Raw genomic sequence first — 15,653 nt, 5'->3', positions numbered from 1 at the left:
GATTTTACTGGTGTACCTGCTGTGGTTGACCTTGCTTGCATGAGGGATGCTATGAACAAGCTTGGCAGTGATTCTAGCAAGATTAACCCCTTGGTAGGTGGTGATATTTTTCCTTTTCATTACAATAGTTATTCCTTGTAAGTTCTTCGGGGTTGGACATCTAAAATCTTCCCCATCATGAAAACAGTGAGGAACTAATAATTACTGAAATGGCCTTCAATGAACTACTTCTGTTCTTCTTTCTAGGTAACATTCTAGAGCATAAATTTGATTCTGTAATAATGTCACTCATTCCACTTTCTTTTAATCTGATTTTTTTTTCCTTGAGCAAATTACATGCTCCCCACCTGTAGTTTGAAACAATATCAAATCACCCCCCTAGTTTCACTTTTACAAAAACCCCCCTAATGATTCACGGTGTTAGAGAACTGTTAGTTTTGAAAGTAATAAAGACAACTTTACCTTTTATACTTCAGTGACCTATGTTAATTACCATTTTACCCTTCATGACCTTCTTCTCCCCCAAAATGAAAATTCTCTAAATCGATTTAGGGTTTTACCTTCACACCATCTCCGGCGAAGGTTGTAAAGACCTCTCCGACGGACCTCCGAACAGACACCCTTGTAACCATTCCCACCCCTGCTTTTCATTGTCATTCTCTTTCAACTTGTATAACAGAATCTTGAAGGTTCTTGAAGAATTCTGAATTCTTCCCAATATTCTTCAAGAACCTTGCAACCAAAAACAGTTCTCCATTTGATTCAACCAGGTAGCTTATATACCCATCACCGCAATCGATTGAGTCGTCGTTATGATAAAGGTCATATTATGTTGATGCACCTCCACCCATGAAGGTGTGTTTTGAGTATTCATATAAAAAACTCTAACTCTCTTTAACAGACCAAGTGCATAAACTTCTCCACCACCAGAAAATATGATGTCTCCATCATCAAAGGAAAACTCAGATCTGCTCTTTTGTGGTCCAATAGACCATGACCTGTCTGTAGATTTACAAAAGAATAGCTCCCTTGATGCTATGTGGGCAACCACCATCCAATCTTTACTGGTCTTAGGATTGGAAGACAAGATCACATTAAGAACAGATTTCGGGGGTTCAAGAATGAAAGGTGGAAGTTGAATTCATGCTTTTGTGAATGGATTTAACAAGAAACAATGGCCATCCAATGCATCAGAAAACATAAACAACCATCCTTTAGTAGAACCGCGACACAAACTCATACTAATCTGAGGTATTCTTACCTGGTGAATCATATTTTTAGGGATATTGAAAAGGGGGAATTTCCTAGATCTACTAGATTAAATTTTTTTTTACAAAATCAGTAGCAGTAAATTATGTTTTACATTCATAAGTTACTTGATTTAAAAAGATTTACCAAACCCCCACACGAGTAAAAAAAGTTAAATGAATAATCCAAAATGCCCCAACATCCGTCTCTCTCCTTCTTATTCTTCTCTCGACGGAACCAATCGCTCCCTTGATCCCCCTCCGCTGCAATCCCGCCCCACCCTTCTCCTTTCAATAGCAGCCCTCTAATTTCTAATCGGAATGGTCTGTAAGTAAATCAATCAATGGGATCGCCTGGACCTAATGGGTTGATTCAAACCTGGAATAGCATTTATAGATAGGAATGGAGAGGCTTCGACTGGGACTGGTTCAACACAATCACAAGACATGGCAGGTTGGAAAGATGCAACAGTAGTGAGATTCGTAAAGACCAGGAATCATGGGTTTGAATCTTTTTTGGGAGGGGAATGATCTCCCACAGTTTCAGGTCTTTTGGGCTTAGGAACAAAGAGTCGTATCAACTCGTTCCAACCCATGGTAATGCAAATAGCAGAAAAGAGCATTATTGAACCAGAAAAAAAAAAAAAAGGAGTAGGAAGAACTAAGGCAGAAACATGGTGAAACAGAATATTAAAATCGGACCTGGGAAAGAGACGAGAGGAGGAAAAGATGACAGATAGAATTCAGAGGAGAGAGAGGAAAGGGAGAGAGCACACTCACAATAGGTAAGCCGCATATAAACCATCCTTCAAATTCAAAGGAGAAGGGTGGGGCGGGATTGCAGGGGAGGGGGATCAAGGGAGTGGTTGGTTCCGTTGGGAGAAGAAGAAGAAGGAGAGAGAAGGATGTTGGGGCATTTTGGGTTATTCATTTAACTTTTTTTACTCATGGGTTTGGTAAATCTTTTTAAATCAAGTAACTTATGCATGTAAAACATAATTTACTGCTACTGGTTTTGTAAATCTTTTTTTAATCTAGTAGATCTAGGAAATTCCCCCTATTGAAAATACTATCTTCTCCATTTTGTGTATCATGCGATGAGAAGAGTAACCATGGTATGAGCTGCCAAATGTTGTTGAAGATAGCCAGAGAGGACAGTGGAGCAGTGCTTGGTTTGGGGATTTATAGCAGCAGCAACACCTTCAATTTCCTCTCTTCAATAGCAGCAGTAGCAGCACCGGCAAGCACTGACGATGATTTATAGCAGCAGCAGCTCCACCGGCGATGATTTATAGCAGCAGCAGCACCGGTGTTGATTCTCCTCTTCACAGTTCGCCAGAGAAGAAAGGGAAGATGGGTTTGGGCTGGTTATGTCTCATAAGGGTAAAATGGTCCATGGGATAAATTGAAGGGTAATATAGGGTTTTTCAAAAGTTTAACTACAACTAACAGTTTAAACTTGACGGTAAGGGCTAATTTGTAAGCCTCCTAATTATCCAGGGGGGTGCATGTAAAAGGTGAAACTAGGGGGGGTGTTTTGATATTGTTTCAAACTATAGGAGGGGTGCATTTAATTTGCTCTTTTTTCTTCTTTCTAGATGACCTTTTGCTGCATTTATATTTTGAGTGTAAGATGTATTCCTGTTATTCCTGTATTTCTATTATATATTTTCTTTCTTTTGGGGGAAGGTTTCCTAACTTTCTTCTAAAAATTGATATTTTATGCAGGTTCCAGTGGATCTTGTTGTTGATCATTCCGTTCAGGTGGATGTAGCAAGATCAGAAAATGCAGTGAAGGCAAATATGGATCTTGAATTCCAGAGGAACAAGGAGAGATTTCCTTTTCTTAAATGGGGATCTACTGCTTTTCATAACATGCTGCTTGTTCCTCCAGGCTCTGGTATCGTGCATCAGGTTAGGGAGTTACTTTCATCAGAAATAGCAATGTTACATGACATGGGTTCTACCTTTAGATTTCAGATCTACAGAATTCCTTCCTTTCTTCTGTCTCTAAATATTCCTTCTCTCAATTGATAAGTAGAATATATGAAAATTTCAAATGGTCTAGTGTTACTCACACTAATGTTATCATTTTTTTATTTATGTACTGAGTAAATTACTATTGAAACTCAGGTTAACCTGGAATACCTTGATCGGGTTGTATTCAACACTGATGGCCTGCTGTACGCTGATAGTGTGGTTGGAACTGATTCCCATACAACTATGATTGATGGGTTAGGAGTTGCTGGATGGGGAGTTGGAGGAATTGAAGCAGAGGTAGCAATGCTTGGCCAGGTATGTTTAGAAAATTGTCAATGAAACCTGGTAGTTTGTATTGTCTAAGGAAATGCTTGTACTTATAACAATAATCATGGGGAAATCCAAGCTTGGCGTATTCATCCAAAGAAAAGAAAGCAAATCATTGCATTTGGAAACTTGGATGCACGTGCATACTATGATAGAGGAACTCTTATGGGATACCACATTGTTCCGCCACTGATACTTCCTCTGAACTTGAAATTTGCAGTCAATATGGAAACTCTGAGAGAGCCATCTAGATTCTTTTATATCTTATTGTACTTCCTGTGCATTCTCTTTTCTACCTAATATTTGCCTTATAATCATAGTTTATTTTTAGGGAGAGGGTTGGGCATGCTGCTGGCTTTCCTGGAGCTAGCGGCTGTGAGGAAAGCCAGCGGCTGTGCCCAATGGAGAGAGTGGGATGGGGAGGGCAGGAGGTCATTTCCTTAGGGGGTGGGAGAGACAGACTCAGGCTGGGCACAGTGCCGGCGTGCCCAGCCTTTACCTTTATTTTTATTTTGAACTACATATATTTCGGGGTTATGGATATGGATGTTTTCACATATGCATTTTATTGTCGTGGATTTAATTATGAATTTAACCTCTATAATCATTTAGGCAGATGAAATCTAAACCTCTTTTAGTGTTACATATTCAAGTGTATTTTTGAACCACCGGGCTTTTACACTACACTGCTATTTTAGGATTAATCTTTTGCTAATACACCCATGTCTTGGGTATACATAGGTGCATGATTCTTGGGCATCTATGTGCATCTAAGTTTTGTTTCAATATTACCTCTAATGCTTCACTTCCCCAATATTGTCAGCCCATGAGCATGGTATTACCTGGTGTTGTTGGGTTCAAGTTGACCAGAAAGTTCCTAGATGGGGTCACCACCACCGACTTAGTTTTAACTGTAACCCAAATGTTGAGGTATTACTTGAATTACCTCTAAATCATCTCTATCTCCCATTTTCGAAAATATATTACTATAATAGCGAACCTGACAAGTATGGGCAAAGTTAATCTGCCTGGAAGTTGACTCAAGCAATTTTAGTACTTTCAGCTAGATTGGGTGTCATTCTGTCGGTCCGGAGGATCCAAGAACTGGGCTGATATTACCTCTAAATCAGTTTCAGCTACAGATCTCTATCCCCCACTTTCGAAAACGTATCATTATAATGGCGAATCAGATGAGTATGGAAAAATCCATTCCGTCCGGAAGTTGGCTCAAGGAATTTTAGTATTTCCAGCTAGATTGGGTCTCATTCTGTCAGTTTAGAGAATCCAAGAATTACGTTGATAATACCTCTAAATCAGTTTCAGCTATAGATCTATCTCCCTTTTCCGAAAACATATCATTATAATGACGAACCAGACGAGTATGGGCAAATTAATTCCGCCCGGAAGTTGGCTCAAGGAATTTTTCGTACTTTCAGCTAGATTGGGTCTCATTCTGTAGGTCCAGAGAATCCAAGAACTGGGCCGATATTTCCTTTAAATTAGTTTCACCTATAGATCCCTATTTTCCTTTTTCGAAATACATATTATAATGCCTAACCGGACGAGTAAGGGCAAAGTTATTCCGCTCGGAAGTTGGCACTGAGAATTTTTGTACTTTCAGCTAGATTGGGTGATGTAGCCTAGGTGAAATAAATCTCACTTAGGACCAGGTTCTGTTTTAGGGTTGGCCGAATGGGCAGTTTAGGGTAACTAGGGCAAAATTAGGGTTAGGAATGGGAGATTGAGTTAGGGTTTTATTGGGTAATGGTCTGCAGAATTTTAGGAGTCTATTAGAATAGGTTTTAATGAGGTTTGAATAAGAAATAGAAATTCAGAAATATTAGGGTTAGGGTTTTGGGTTTTCAGATTTAGGATCTAAGCTGAAACTAGGGTTTAGGAGCAGATTTAGGGGCTGGGCTTTAGGTCGAGTTTTCCTAGCAGGGAGGGTGGTTCGGCTGGACTTTGGTGGGGTTTTGATGGCTGGTTAGGTCTAGGCAGATCTTAGGGTTTCTGGGTTTTTATGTTGAGGGAGGGATTTAGGGTTTGTAGTGGATAGGTGAGGCTGCAACGAGATCGAGTGGGAGGGTTATGTGATGGACCTGTGGTTAGGTTTTGAGTGTAATCTGATGAGGGAATAGGGCTGTGATGAATGTAGATGAAGCTAGGGTTTGGGGAAGTCGATTAGGTTAGATGGAAATAAGAAGAAGAGATGATAAAGTTGCAGAAATTGCAACTCTTCTGGAATTGCAGAATTTCAGCAGCAGCAACCTTGAAGAACTTGAAGGAAGAAGAAGACGAACCTCCCGATCTGCAAGATGCAAGGAGTCGCCGGATTACTCCAGCCCTAGCCCTTGATATTACTCACAAGGGTCTTGATATGACACACAAGACAGAAAGCAGCAAGTCGTGGCGGCAGCAAGAAGAAGAAAAACAAAATTTCAAACATAATAGGTGGGGAGCCTCCCACGATTCTACTATTTATAATAATAAAGGGGGCCTAAAGGCCTTACAAATAATCAATCTAAAGCAATCCTAATCAGATTAGGAGTTGGGATTCCTAATCTGAATCCTAATTATAAAACATAGAATAGACTTATACTCTAAATAGGAGTATAAGTGTAAACAACTAAAACAAATCAAATAAAATACTAATCCCTCTAAAATCCTGGAGGGGAACTAAGAAGATAAACCATGAAAAGACTGTTTTAACCCTAGGCTAAAAAGAACAAACAAATAAAAAGGCTCCAACGAAAAATCAACGAACACCAAATTAATCATGGTTTCGCCGCATCAACTCTCCCGACTTAGAAACATTCATCTCCGATGAATGGGTGAAATCCATGCAACGCTCGCGCAACTTGGGGAGCTTGTTGACTTCATGAATGGGAGTCCACGTACCATGCTTGTGTGAAGAAACTCGTCCCACGAACCTTGTGATGAGGAGGAGGAAGTAACATGTGGGCAGCGCTTCAACACTTCCTCGCAGTCTGAAGTTATAACGGTGGGAATATGGTCTTCAAGTCGTGGGGCCTTCTCTTCGAAGAACCAAGGGGCATCACAAAATCAATGTGTTCAACCTCCAAAGGGTCTTCAATATTTATAACCTTCTCATTCAGCCCCACCTCTTCAAGAACGACAACTTGCTTGATCTGTCTCCTGTGAAATGTTCCCAATTACCTTGTCACAATCAACCACATCATCCATGAGAACTGGAGCAATTGTATGGACACCTTGAGCACCACCATCTAGATCTTCAAGGTGACGGTCTAAGTCTTCATCACTATCGGGGTAGTGCATATATGCCATGCTCATCGTGCTCTTGAGGTTTCCTCTGCGCTTGGCAGCCACATTAACAGTCTATGCTTTTGTGGGCAATCTTTGGCATAGTGCCCAAGTTCATTGCAATGGAAACACTTGTGGGGTTCATTGCTGTCCATGGGAGCTTTACCTTTATCATCGACGTGGAGGCCGGGAAGAACTACATGAGTAGCTGTCGAGTAGGACCAGCGTAGAATTTCCATTCGATTGTGACTAGTGGTAGTAGACTTGAATGCTGAAAAAGTTTTGACAGTACCCTCGGTGGAAGAATCAAATCCTCTATTCCCAACCAATAATTCTTGACCTTGAATGCCTTCTCAAAACAATCCTTGACGTCCGAACATCCACAACGCCAATAGCCACGAGGATGTCGGATCTCAATCCCAACCGGAATCGGGACAGATCATCGAGTAGTACTTTCTATTGTGTCGGTGCGAGATGAGAGAGAGTCAAACTTTTGCATGTACTCGGATACGGATCATGTTCCCTTGACGAAGGGAGTTGAATTGATCTTGCATCCGAGCGGTGTAGTGTCTTGGTAAGTACTTCTCTTTCAAATCATACTTCATATCCTCCCGGTTGGTAGGTGCTTTACCTTCACGTTCCATGTCCCGCTCGCCTTGCGCCACCATTCTCGGCGGGAACCAATTAGTTTAGTGCGTGCCGATCTCATCTTTCGGTCTTGAGCAAATCATACCATCAAAGTAGTCATCTAGGGCAGCAAGCCGGTCCATAGAATTTTTGTGGATCACCATGCCCATCATACTCTTTCAATTCTAGCTTGACCTTACGTATCGAACCGCCGGTTAGTAGCTTCATCTCCAGTGAAGTAGGACCTCAAATATTCCTCAAAGTTAGGTCTTCGAGGTGCTTGAGTTCTGTCCTGTCTTCTCTGTAGTCATCTCGTCATACCTACGCGATCCCTGTAGTCTCGGTCATGTCTAGGCGATCTCTGTGGTCCCTGTGACGTCGGGATGACTTCTATGATATTCATCCCTTCCCGGAGTTCCATGTACTTCAGAATGAACTTGGAATCTGTCTTCCTCTACATATAGAGGGTTGCTTACAAGAGGCACAGCTTGCCTTTGTTCTATTGTTGTCATTCGATCACCAAGAACTTGCTGGTCATTTGAGATCTTCTGCAGCATAGCCATGATTGCAGCAAGGGAATCAGGTTGGGGTGGTCGTGTGGGATCCATAGCAGGGCTGCCATGTTCAGCCATGGCTTTGATACCAATTTGATGTAGCCTAGGTGAAATAAATCTCACTTAGGACCAGGTTCTGTTTTAGGGTTGGCCGAATGGGCGTTTAGGGTAACTAGGGCAAAATTAGGGTTAGGAATGGGAGATTGAGTTAGGGTTTTATTGGGTAATGGTCTGCAGAATTTTAGGAGTCTATTAGAATAGGTTTTAATGAGGTTTGAATAAGAAATAGAAATTCAGAAATATTAGGGTTAGGGTTTTGGGTTTTCAGATTTAGGATCTAAGCTGAAACTAGGGTTTAGGAGCAGATTTAGGGGCTGGGCTTTAGGTCGAGTTTTCCTAGCAGGGAGGGGGTAACCGGCTGACTTTGGTGGGGTTTTGATGGCTGGTTAGGTCTAGGCAGATCTTAGGTTTCTGGGTTTTTATGTTGAGGGAGGGATTTAGGGTTTGTAGTGGATAGGTGAGGCTGCAACCGAGATCGAGTGGGAGGGTTACTTGTGATGGACCTGTGGTTAGGTTTTGAGTGTAATCTGATGAGGGAATAGGGCTGTGATGAATGTAGATGAAGCTAGGGTTTGGGGAAGTCGATTAGGTTAGATGGAAATAAGAAGAAGAGATGATAAAGTTGCAGGAAATTGCAACTCTTCTTGGAATTGCAGAATTTCAGCACAGCAACTTGAAGAACTTGAAGGAAGAAGAAGACGAACCTCCCGATCTGCAAGATGCAAGGAGTCGCCGGATTACTCCAGCCCTAGCCCTTGATATTACTCACAAGGGGTCTTGATATGACACACAAGACAGACAAGCAAGCAAGCGTCATGGCGGCAAAGAAGAAGAAACAAAATTTCAAACATAATAGGGGGAGCCTCCCACGATTCTACTATTTATAATAATAAAGGGGACCTAAAGGCCTTACAAATAATCAATCTAAAGCAATCCTAATCAGTTAGGAGTTGGGATTCCTAATCAATCCTAATTATAAAACATAGAATAGACTTATACTCTAAATAGGAGTATAAGTGTAAACAACTAAAACAAATCAAATAAAATACTAATCCCTCTAAAATCCTGGAGGGGAACTAAGAAGATAAACCATGAAAAAGACCGTTTTAACCCTAGGCTAAAAGAACAAACAAATAAAAAGGCTCCAACGAAAAATCAACGAACAGCCAAATTAATCATGGTTTCGGCTTCTGCATCATTGGGTCTCATTGTTTCGGTCCATAGAATCCAAGAACTAGGCTGATATTTCCTCTAAATAGGTTTCATTACAGATCTCTATCTCTCTTTTCTGTAAATATATTATTATAATAGCAAACCGGACGAGTATGCGAAAAGCTATTCCGCTCGGACGTTGGCTAAAGGATTTTTCTTACTTTCTGCAGGATTGGGTCTCATTCTGTCAGTCCAGAGGATGCAAGAATTGGGCCGATATTTCCTCTAAATTAGTTTCACCAATAGATCTCTATTTTCCTTTTCGAAACACATTATAATGGCTAATCGGACTAGTATGGGCAAAGTTATTCCACCCGGAAGTTGCCCGTAAGAATTTTAGTCGTTCAGCTAGATTGGGTCTCATTCTGTCGGTTCAGAGAATCCAAAAACTGGGCCATTTTCTTATCTAAATTAGTTTCATCTAAAGATCTCTATCTCCCATTTCTGTAAACATATTATTATTATAGCGAACCGGACAAGTATGGGCAAATTTAATCCTCCCGAAAGTTTGATCTAGGATTTTAGTACTTTCAGTTAGATCGAGTCACATTCTGTTGGTCCAAAGAATCAAAGAACTCGGTCGATATTAGCTATAAATTAGTTTCACCTACAGATCTCTATGTTCAATTTTCCTAAACATATTATTATAATTGCGATTCGGACGAGTATGGGAAAAGTTATTCCGCTGGAAAACATATCATTATAATGGCTTATCGGACGAGTCTAGGCAAAGTTATTCTGCCCGTAAGTCGGCCAATGGAATTTTAGTAATTTCAGCTGGATTAGATCTCATTCTGTCGGTCCAGAGAATCCAAGAATTGGGCCGATATTTCCTATAAATTAGTTTCACTTACAGATAACTATCTCCCATTTTTAAAACACATATTATAATGGCTAACTGGACGAGTATGGGCTAAGTTATTCCGCCAGGATGTTGGCCCCTAAGAGTTTTAGTACTTTCTGCTGGATTGGGTCTCATTCTGTCGGTCCAGAGAGTCTAAGAACTGGGCTGATAATTCCTCTAAATTAGTTTCATGTACAGATCTCTACCTTCCATTTTTGAAACACATATTATAATGGCTAACCGGATGAGTATGGGAAAATTTATTCCGCTCAGAAAATGGCCCTAAAAATTTTAGTACTTTCTGATGGATTAGTTCTCATTCTGTTGGTCCAGAGAATCCAAGAACTTGGCTGATATTTCCTCTTAACTTAGTTTCACCTACAGATCTCTATCTCCCATTTCCGTAAACATATTATTATAATAGCGAACCCAACAAGTATGAGCAAATTAATTCCGCCTGGAAGTTGGCTCAAGGAATTTTATTACTTTCAGCTAGATTGGGTCTCATTCTGTCGGACCAGAGAATCTAAGAACTGGGCCGATATTTCCTCTAAATCAGTTTCACCTATAGATCTCTATCTCCCATTTTCGAACACGTATCATTATAATTGCGAACCGGATGTGTATGGGAAAATTTATTCCGCCTTGAAGTTGGTTCAAGGAATTTTAGTATTGTCAGCTGGATTGGGTCTCATTCTGTCGGTTTAGAGAATCCAAGAACTGGATTGGTTTTCCTCTAAATCAGTTTCAACTACAGATCTCTTTCTCTTTTTTCCGAAAACATATCATTACAAAGGCGAACCGGACAAGTGTTGGCAAATTAATTCCGCCTGGAAGTTGTTTGAAGGAATTTTAGTACTGTTAGCTAGATTGGGTCTCATTCTGTTGTCTAGAGAATCCAAGACCTGGGCCGATATTTCCTCTAAATCAGTTTCAGCTACAGATCTCTATCTCCTTTTTCTGAAAACATATCATTTTTTTTTTTTGGGTGAATAGTAATTCATTACCAAAGAGAGTAAACAAGAATCTCCCCGAATTCAGGGGGAGAAAGGAGAAGAAGAGAACATCCTATAGTACATAGGGCGGCTAACCTTTTCCCTAGGGGGAAGTGGTGAGAAGAGAAGAGGGTAGACCCCAGGAAGCAGCAATGTGTCTGATCCTTGGAGTGTTTACAAATGGTGGGTAGGGGGAAGCGAAACAAGATTTGGAATTGACATCCAAATAGATGGAATCCCAAATCTGTTTGAAAGACCTTGAGTTGGTCGTCCATCTTCTGATGTTGCGCTCCATCCAAATATGTGAAACAGTTGCTCCAAAAGCAAGCAATCCAACTCTATCATAAATCGAGTTACCCCCGAAAGATTGGGTAATCCATTTCCACCAGCATTTGATAAGAATTCCAGACCAAATAGTTGAGGAGAAGGAGCATTCAAAGAACAAATGTTCAATAGTTTCCAATCCATTCCAACAAAGGCAGCAAGCTTGAGAGACGTTGAGGTGCCGATGAATGAGGAAAGACTGAGTTGGGAGACTATTTGTAAAGGTGCGCCAAACACAGAAGCTATGTCTTGGGATGTGACCTTGGAACCAAACGGCCTTAAACCAAGCAATATTAGGAGCTCTGTATCTTATGAGATTCCAGGCTGATTTGGAGCTGAAGATACCTGAGGTCGAAGGATTCCAAGTAATTAAGTTTCCAGTGCCTGAAGCCCTTCTGATCATAGGAGGGAGAGAATTCCAGATGAAAGCCAGCTGATGGGATGTAGGAGGGGCCCAAGTTCCCGATTAGATGATGTCTGCAACTGATGAAAGTCTGAAGACCAGACCTATAAATGTCTTTTGAGCTCACTATAGGGAGTAGGATACCTAGAGGGTGCCAATGATCCAGCCAAAGACTGGTGGAGAATCCGTCTTTGAAGTAACAGCCCCTAAGGCTAAGCTTCTATATTTAAGGATGTTCTTCCAGACCCAATAAGTATCCGGATTGCTGGAAACAGTCCAAATAGAATCTCTTTGAAGGAGCCTCGAGTAAATCCAATCAACCCATATACTTTTCAGCTTAGCTGCAATTTTCCAAATTCGTTTTAAAATCCCAGCCAAGTTGACTTCTTCGATTCTTTTTAATCCAAGACCCCCTTCTTTCTTAGGCAGTTAAACTGAGGACCAACTGATAGGGTGAAGGAATCGAGAAGACTCAGTACCTTTCCAGAAAAATCCTGCCATGAGAACTTCGATAGCCTTGATGATGGAATGAGGTAGAGCGAAGGTGCTGGACCAATAGATGTAGGAGGGTTGCATAACTGAATGGATCAGCTCAAGGCGACCAACATAGGAAAGAAGTTTTCCTTTCCAAAGCTGTAACTTTTTGCGGTGCAGCTCAATGATTGGGATGCAGTGATGAGCTGATAGCCTTGCAGGGATAAGGGGGAGACCCAAATACTTCACAGGAAGCTGCCCTATAGTGAATCCTGTTTTCTCTTGTAAAAGGAGCTTATTTTACTCATCAATATCGGCCACAAACAGAAGGGATTTTTGAGGATTGATCTTGAGGCCCGACAACTTTTCAGAAAGTGCTATGCAGCCCATAGTAGTCTCAACCGATCCCAAGTTAGCTTTGGTGAGATCATTGGCAAATGCAAGGTGGGTGATCCTTAGCTGCTTGCATTTTGACATAGGGGTAATCGGGCGCTGGTCAGTTTTGCATTGGATCTCTCTTGAAAGAACTTCCATAGCTAGGGTAAAAATTAATGGGGACATTGGGCAGCCTTGTCTGATTCCAATCAAGGAGGAGAAGAACTCAGCTGGGCTGCCATTGATCAGAACCGAGAAATGAGGAGTAGAAATGCATTGGTAGACCCAATTAACAAATATTGGATGGAACCCCATCATATTCATGACCTTGATAATGAAATCCCATTTTAGAGAGTCGAAGGCTTTATGCAGGTTTCTTCAGAAGGGCAGCAGGGGGTGATTCTTTCTATCAAATCCATAAACAAGCTCATTGCATAGGAGAATATTGTCTGAGATGCTTCTTCCTGCAATAAAAGCTGATTGGTTGGAGCTTACCAGAGAATCAATGACCAGCTTGATCCTATTAGCAAGAACCTTGGCTATAAACTTGTAGAGCAGGTTGCATAAGGCAATGGGTCTGAAATCAGACATACTGGAGGCCCCTTCTTTTTTGGGAATGAGACATAGGAATGTCTGATTTTTTCCTTTGATTTGAGAAGGGTTGAAGAAGAAGCTCTGAACAGCTTTGACAAGATCGCCTTGTCCCAGCCACCCATACTGAATCCATCCGGGCCCGGGGCTTTATTATCCTTGTGAGAATGGACAGCTGCCAAAATTTGTTCTTCTAATGGAATCCTTAGAAGAGCATCAATGTAGGAGGTATCAATAAATTTGTTGAGGAGACCATTAGGAATGGAATCAGCTGGAGTTATGAAATTAGGCCTATACTGCTGCTTGAAAAAACTTACTGCCTCAAATTTAATGCCTTGAACTGAAGTAATGGAACTTCCATCGTGGGAGATGAGCTGCAAAATAGCATTTGCATTATGCCGAGCTTTTAAAGCTCTGTGGAAGTATGCAGTGTTGGAATCTCCGAGGTTTAACCATTTCTCATGGGCTTTTGCCTTAGAAAGTTCTCTTCTTGGGCAATGAGGGATGAGAGAAGAGAAGCTGCTTGCTTTTCTTCTTCAGCAAGGGCACAATTGAGAGGGTCCGATTGAAGTCTGATTTGAATGCCCGAGAGGTTTGACCTGCAATCAGAAACCATAGAGGAAACATTGCCAAAGCAATCTCTATTCCAGACTTTGAGAGCCTCTTTGACATTCCTGAGCTTTTTTGCATAGGCTAGGAGAGGGGAGGAAGCTGAGAAAACTGGCTTGTCCCAAGCTGATTGGACAAGAGGGAGGAAGGAGGTATGAGAGGTCCACATGTCAAAAAATTTGAAAGGTTTGGGGCCAAATAATATATGAGGTTGGATGAGAACTGAGATGGAACTATGATCAGAGATACCTTGGGTTTGAAAGGTGGCATGCGATGTAGGGAATGCAGCTAGCCAAGCTTCATTAACTAAGAATCTGTCCAGCTTGCAGGTAATCCTTGAAGGCCCACTTCTCCTATTGTGTCAAGTATAAGTCAGCTCAGTCCAACGAAGATCAGTCACACTGATGTCTTCCAAGCACTCATTGAAGACAGCAACAGCAGAAGTGTCAAACTCATCTCCTTCCTGTTTTTCAAGACTAGAACGGACGACATTGAAGTCTCCCCCCAATGCCCCAAGGATTTTGGCCCACTTGATTTGCTAGAAGACGAAGGTCATTCCAAAGAACAATGCGTTCAGATGCACAGTTAGAGGCATAAATGGCTGTGAAGTAACAAATTTGATTGGTGATAAGGTCAGAGAATTGAAGGTGAAGAAATTGAGATGCAAAGGACAGGGGAATGACTTGCACAATGGTAGGATTACAAAGAAACAAGAGGTGACCATTGTCGTGGTAAACATAATTATTAATGAAGGATCAAAAGGGGGCTAAGGAGGAAATAATACGATGAGAATTGGGTTCTTTGACCCTGGTTTCAATGAGACAGCAAAATGCTGCTTTAAGAGATTTGATAGGAGTTTTTACTTCAGATTGTTTGGCCGAAGAGTTCAGCCCACGGGAGTTCCAAAGGAGGCCTTGGATCAGTGGGAAAAGGTTGGATAGGGCAACAATGCCCTAGAGGGGCTGTGGGAGTAGAAGCGATGGATTGCAGGTTGTGGCCTGGCAGATTTATGATGTTTGGAGTAAGAGATCCCAGAAGTTGAAGGAAGCAGTAGAATCGATGAAGGGGGGTGTAGGTGAGTAAGAAGAAGTGATATGGGTCGGGATTAAGTTAGAAGTTAAATGGGTAACCGGACAAGTATGGGAAAAGTTATTCCGCCTGGAAGTTGGCCCAAGGAATTTTACTACTTTCTACTTGATTGTGTCTCATTCTGTCGGTTCAGAGAATCCAAGAAATAGGCCGAAATTTCCTAGAAATTAGTTCCACCTACAGATCTCTAACTACCTTTTCCGAAAACATATCATTATAATGGCGATCTAGACGAGTATGGGCAAAGTTATTACGCCTGGAAGGTGGCCCCAAGAATTTTAGTACTTTCTGCTGGAATGGGTCTCATTCTTTCGATCAAGAGAATCCAAGAACTGGGCTGATATTTCCTCTAAATTAGTTTCACCTACAGATCTCTATCTCCCATTTTCGACAACATATTATTATAATAGAGAACCGGACAAGTATGGGCAATGTTAATCCGCTCGGAAGTTTGATCAAAGATTTTTAGTACTTTCAGCTAGAATGGGTCTCATATTGTCGATCTAGAGAATCCAAGAACTAGGCCAATATTTTCTCTAAATCAGTTTCAGGTACAGATCTCTATCTTCCATTTTTGAAACACATTATAATGGCCAAACGGACTAGTATGGGCAAAGTTATTCCGCCCGGAAGTTGGCCCTAAAAATTTTAGTAATTTTT

At 41.3% G+C, this 15,653-nt stretch overlaps 1 protein-coding gene across 1 annotated transcript; it reads left to right on the top strand.

The window, feature by feature from the left end:
* The first annotated feature begins 6 nt into the window (after positions 1-6).
* Positions 7-4,506, top strand: LOC122647718 (aconitate hydratase 1-like). Its single transcript, XM_043841058.1, has 4 exons — positions 7-93; positions 2,976-3,161; positions 3,381-3,542; positions 4,378-4,506. The coding sequence occupies exons 1-4, from the start codon at positions 40-42 to the stop codon at positions 4,504-4,506; spliced, it is 531 nt and encodes a 176-aa protein (XP_043696993.1). The 5' UTR covers positions 7-39.
* Positions 4,507-15,653: the final 11,147 nt, after the last annotated feature.

Source organism: Telopea speciosissima, unplaced genomic scaffold (assembly GCF_018873765.1).
Source record: "Telopea speciosissima isolate NSW1024214 ecotype Mountain lineage unplaced genomic scaffold, Tspe_v1 Tspe_v1.0122, whole genome shotgun sequence".
Classification (NCBI taxonomy): domain Eukaryota; kingdom Viridiplantae; phylum Streptophyta; class Magnoliopsida; order Proteales; family Proteaceae; genus Telopea; species Telopea speciosissima.
This window is presented reverse-complemented; position numbering and strand designations above follow the sequence as displayed.

Excerpts from the sequence above, each read along its gene's own strand:
- LOC122647718 (XM_043841058.1), top strand. The coding sequence starts at position 40 with ATGAGGGATGCTATGAACAAGCTTGGCAGTGATTCTAGCAAGATTAAC. Across the intron at positions 94-2,975 it reads CTAGCAAGATTAACCCCTTG|GTTCCAGTGGATCTTGTTGT; the intron begins GTAGGTGGTGAT and ends TATTTTATGCAG. Across the intron at positions 3,162-3,380 it reads GCTCTGGTATCGTGCATCAG|GTTAACCTGGAATACCTTGA; the intron begins GTTAGGGAGTTA and ends ATTGAAACTCAG.